Genomic DNA, 5478 nt, shown 5'->3' with positions numbered 1-5478 from the left:
TTCTTTTTGCTGTTTGGAATGCCTTGAAAGCGACCACTTCCGATTAGATGGCTTGATTTCCAGACGGCTGAAACATGACTTCAGGCTATTAGACTATTCATCGTGGGGAATAGTTGTGGAGGAAATCTTGCGGCATTTCCATTCTGGCACAAAGTAAACAACCCTGAAATCAAAAACTGCCTTTAAATTGGTGGCAGTTAGGTACATAGTTGATTTTTCTAGCCCCATGAAGAAAACTCACAGTGTGGATGGGCTAGTTACAATTGAGAAAAAGGCATCACATCTAAAATGGGCGAATTTGTGGAAGCTCAGTAACAAAATCTGTCCTTTACCATGGTGAGAACCGCATTGAAGGAGTATCATAGCAATGATTGCATAAAAACAATGAATGATAAATAGCAATCAAAGACCCGAAATCGCCCAAATTTGCTTAAATCCCCTCTTCTCCATTCTGGAGTAACTAAAAACCACCCTCTCTTTATCAAGTCTTTATCAAAACGCCTCATCAGGATCTGTGACACCCCATTCTAAGAAAGCAAAAGCAAATTAGAGGTGATTTTTTTCTATTCCTTATTTTCCTTTTTGGAAATAACTGAAAGTAGCGCTGCCTTCTTGATAAATTTCTCTCCTTGAAAAGTCGCATACGGTTACCTTATTTAAATAAACAACGTACCAGATGGCATCATTGACAATGAAACACATCGTGGCTGTGTTTCTCCTCTGTATCTTCCTTATAGCACTTGGCCCCAGTCACCTGCGTCATGTGGACAGCTTTGGGGATTGACGCACAAAAATGGTAATTTATTTAAGGTCTGGGTGGCGAACTTTCGGATCATTTCTGGAAATATTTAAATTAATTTGGTGTTTTAAAATTTCATTCAGAACCAGGGGTTGAAGAGGTGGCTGCAAAGAGGTCTGAGGTTCCCACATTTTCATTTCTCATTTCCGTCACTAAACATGAATCTGCCAGTGCTCATGTTAAACAGAAATTATTTTCATTAAGTCTGCCCCTAAAATGTAGCAGCGCTTATTTCAAACACACCTAGCATTATGCACAATTTGGCCTCCTTTTCACTACTACTGTAAGTAGCACATCTCTTCTCTCCATTAACAAAGCTACTCTTACACTCGTGTGTCTTGTGACATCTTCAAAAGTAATCCGAGCGCTTCATTAGCGGTAGCGCGGAAAGATAAACTTGACACCTTTTACCCCTTTTGAAGAAAACCGTCTCAACAAGTGCTTGAGGCCCAAAAGGGGCAAATGATCGTGGGTGACTAAATTTGTGGAGACCCACTTCTGCTCTATGGTATGATTTACAAAGAACAAGTCTAAATCGTACCTTACACTACCGTTAACGGTGGTGAAGGTCAAAAATCTGACACACTTTAGATTGAAGCGTTCTAAGACTAGCTTTGATAGATCTCGAGGCAGCTCCAAAACATTAATGAAAGTCAAATGAGAGTTAAAATTAAAATGAAGCTGTAATGGAGAACAATCCATTGTAGATTTTTAATAATTAGGCTTCCATTAGGAAAAAACTAAACGAGCGGAATCTGAAGCATGCTTGCCTCAGAACAAGTCCGATTTTTTAAAAGAGTATATAAAAGACGAGATCTATGCGATGCTTGAGTTTCATTTGATTTGTAAGTCTTTAATTTACGGCTATTTGCACAATGCTGAGGGCAACACCAGAAACAAGGCGGAGACAAATGTATCAAAAAGGACAGTTGTTCCAGTTGTTTATAGTATCGCCCGAGTCTTTTGAAGTGCACCGCAATTCCATTCCTAAGGCTGCGGTATAGAGCTAAGCAACTGGTTTTCCAGCTCCCTCATCTGTTTATAAGTTATCAAAGTACAAAGGGAAGGGAAACAAGCAGCCATTTTGCTACCGTAAAGGTGGATTCGGTGCGCACCATAAAACCTTCTGTTGCCTTTGTTGTAGTAATGCTTAAAGAGCATCCAAGTAAGTCGGCATCCTTTCGCCTGCGCCACCGTGGAGCACTGCTAATTTGATTTTCTGACGAGTGGAATAGCCTTCGCAAAGTCAAGAATTCCACTTGACGATCATTAGAAGTTACCCAGTAAAACACGACAGTACTTGTCATTTTGATTGGCATGCATTCCCTCTAGTCGCTGAATCACCTTGCGCGCTAATTAAATCTCGATTTCTCTCAGTCAGGATACTTGAAAATACCCCCAAGATTGGTGAAAATCCTTACTATGAGTGTATCTTATTCGAAGGAGACAAGGTTGACTCAGTCCTTGCTCTACGACAAAACACCCGACATTCTAACATGAGTACTTTATTTTCTGTATTAATTGTAATTGGCACTGAATCAAGAAATCTGACATTTTAGATCATCCTGGCAAGGAGGAGGCAGGAAAAAATTCCAATAGCATCCTAGAATAGTGTACAAATACAGACTTGTTGAGGACCTCCACATTTTTATGGTATAAATTCTTTAGTCAACTTTGACGCCGCCGGCTGCTGCTGCTGCAGCTGCAGCTGCTAAGATTTCACCACCTTAACTAGTATTACAAACGCCAAACGTGACGGTGGAAGTCTACCACAAAAGGCGGCCGTTAAAGTGTACTGCGATTGGAGTTTTACAATGAAAGCGAATTTTTGCTCAAACTGGTACTCCCAGGTATGCTTTGTGTGGAGAAGTACTACCGAAGAAATTTCAAAAAGCAAAGATGTCTCGCCAAAAATACCTGCTTTGATTTTTAGCTTATCCTTTCTGGCACAATCATAGTCTAGGTTACTTGGGTGGTGTCTTCTATGGCCAATAAAATTGCGCCAGTGCCAATCAAAGCATAAACAACGAAGTTTTTCTAATAAGTCCGAAAAGCCTACATCAGTATTGTTAAACACCCTGCTATAAATACTTTACCATCCTAGTATCCTTTTCGACAAGTATATTCATCCCCACAAATTTATTTTGAGCAGATGTTTTTCTGGCTTCTTAAAAACACCTTTAGTATATGTGACCTTTTATGCACGGAAAATATTATTTCTTCTTTTGGTATTTGATCCAAGCGCATATTATCTTAATAAGTATAGTGCTTATTCTCCATGCATAAGAAGGAACGAGAATCCCCATGCTCATTAGCCTGAAAACCCGCACTTTACGATCTTCCACATCAAGCCTAAACCTACCTTTGACAGTATTATTCAATAGTCTTGATATTTCGGTTACGACATTTTTCGCACATCTCGATCGTACTTAGCAAAAACCATCACTGAACTGCTTTGAATAAGTACTGTTCCATTGGTGATCCTTGAGGATGTCGGCAATTATGAGTGTTAAGAATTGCTTTTCTAAAAACACCAGCTGTTGGCCCTGGTATAGGTTTGGCTTTATCCTGTTTGCCTTGGGGGGCCATCGAACTGGCTACGGGTGGGGAAAAGACAAAAGCTGCGGCCATTAGTCGTACCCTCGGCTTGTGACATATCCACATTCCCTGGCTCACAGTCTCAAATCATGACTGCCGCATTGATTAATTGCCCTCTGTGCAGGCTAGAACACATCGCATCCGCATTGTCCACCACCTAATGTGGACAAAGGCCGACCTTAAGCCTGCCTACGACTTCACGGTAGTCTAACTGAAGATTCGTGACCAATTTGCAATCTTCCATTAATTCCCTCTCAAGCCAACTCAATTTCAAAAAACGGTTCTTGTAGCATCCGGGTTCTCAGTGGAGCACGAGTCTGAAAGTAGTTTCGTTTACAAGCCCACAGATTGATTGGGAAACTAAAGGGTAGATGGAATGAACTTTTCTCTGAAGATGTTGGGAGGCGTGCATTAGCAATATGCAGAAGGACTGAAAGATTACCATTAGAAGTGCGATGTGAAGAGTTACGTGCCACAAGTCTGGAGATTGAACTATGCGAGATTGACTAGGTATTTTTGGTCAGCTATACAAGCAAAACGATCCAAATTCTGGCGTAGTCTGATAGTGCCCTCTAGGAAGGAGGCATTGTGACTGAATAACATTTCCTTCAGTCGCCTATTCAGCCTCCAATGCCTTGGTCTGTACTTTTTTGGAGTGAAGCTATAAAAATAGGTGACCAGGCCTTCTGTGAGTTTATAATAAGAATTCTCATAGAGTGATATCCATATTATTGTCTTCGCAGACGACCAGAGCTCTGAATTTGTGCTCCGGGTGTCGAGTGGAGGACCATAATCTCTTAAATCGGGGAGTGCACTTCAACGAAAAGGCGAACACAGCCGTTAGTCCAACCCACCTTTTTCCCAGCACCGCAATCATAATTCACGTCTCTCCTACATCAAGCTTTGCCGTCAGTATCAGCAGCATCATCGGGCCTGGTCTCACGACTTCCTGAGGCAAAATATGGACGTGTGTGAGTGGGTAGTCGCGCACGCACATACACATTACCGGTTGCGTGATATCCCACTGCACACACAGAGACAAACACGGAAACACGGGGAGGGGTGCCGAACAGGGGGGCCCCATGGGATGTGAAATATAAACTTTTGCATGGTCACATCTCAGGCTCCCTTCAAGGCGTTCTACCATACCGCCGTTCTGTACCTTAGACTGTACCGTCTGCTAGCTGCTCTCCTTTGCGGATTCGATAATACTGACGTGCACTTTGACAGGCTTCGTTTTACTGGTTTTCCAATCCTCCCACCTGTCCTTCTGGGATTCAGGTTTGCTTTATTTTGACTGGTTTAATGAAGGTGGATTGTGACACAGCACCTCAGTATACCGTTCCAACTTGGATTTTAAGTTTGGCATTGTTGATAACTGGATCACGAGGTCAATATTGCGACTTAATGTATACACTGATGTCCAATGAAGGAGCAGACAATGAGGATAAACGTCGTGAGGTAAACAAATCTTGGAGTTTAAATGTGTTTACTACTTAGGTTTTAAAGGCGCTTCCTTTGAAAATGCAGTGTTATGAAATGAAAGTGTTACCAGTTACGTAAGGTGAATTCTAAATTTAATGAGTGGACTATTTTCGTGGAGAGGATTTACCAATGGCTGATGGAGTATTTTGTGTGGTGGGACCATCTTTTGTAGATTATAGGACGGATCCTGAAACCTCCCACTTGAAACAGATGTGCATTTAACACTGGAACGTTGTTATTAAGTAATAAATGTGCGATTTTCGTTAAAGAAAGCGCACAGGTTAAGAAAGGCTGCAAAAGCACAGCTCTAACAAAGGAAATGTAATTTGCCAACGTGGATAAATTTAGAAGTTCAAGTAAATATTGCGGAATAATAAGATAAATGGTCTACTGTGGCACCATTTGTAGTCATTTCTAGACGCCCTATGTGCCTCTGCTGCAGCTAGTCAGTGTTCCCTTCGGTTACGTCACGACCTCTACAATAGTTGCGCATACCTTTGATACTGTCACTCCTCCGTCTTGCTTTCCAGTCTATTAATTTTACCCAAAAGAACAATCATTTTTTTACACTTTTCTGGCAAAGAGGTGTGCTGAAA

The 5478-nt window shown here is 41.5% G+C and overlaps 1 protein-coding gene across 1 annotated transcript in view; it reads left to right on the top strand. All coding sequences in view use genetic code 11, as the record gives it.

Annotated features, from left to right (window-relative positions):
- Nucleotides 1-226: 226 nt before the first annotated feature.
- The window catches only part of EGR_03031 (hypothetical protein), a gene marked incomplete at both ends in the record, with an annotated part of 18151 nt that continues 12899 nt past the window's right edge, over nt 227-5478 (top strand). The window contains 4 exons of the mRNA XM_024492280.1: nt 227-336; nt 1091-1154; nt 4628-4858; nt 4898-4956. Of these exons, the coding sequence (XP_024353206.1) occupies nt 227-336; nt 1091-1154; nt 4628-4858; nt 4898-4956 (464 nt within the window). The remainder of the gene's footprint in view (nt 337-1090; nt 1155-4627; nt 4859-4897; nt 4957-5478) is intronic.

The sequence above is a fragment of the Echinococcus granulosus genome, assembly GCF_000524195.1.
Source record: "Echinococcus granulosus chromosome Unknown EG_S00015, whole genome shotgun sequence".
NCBI lineage: Eukaryota > Metazoa > Platyhelminthes > Cestoda > Cyclophyllidea > Taeniidae > Echinococcus > Echinococcus granulosus.
This window is presented reverse-complemented; position numbering and strand designations above follow the sequence as displayed.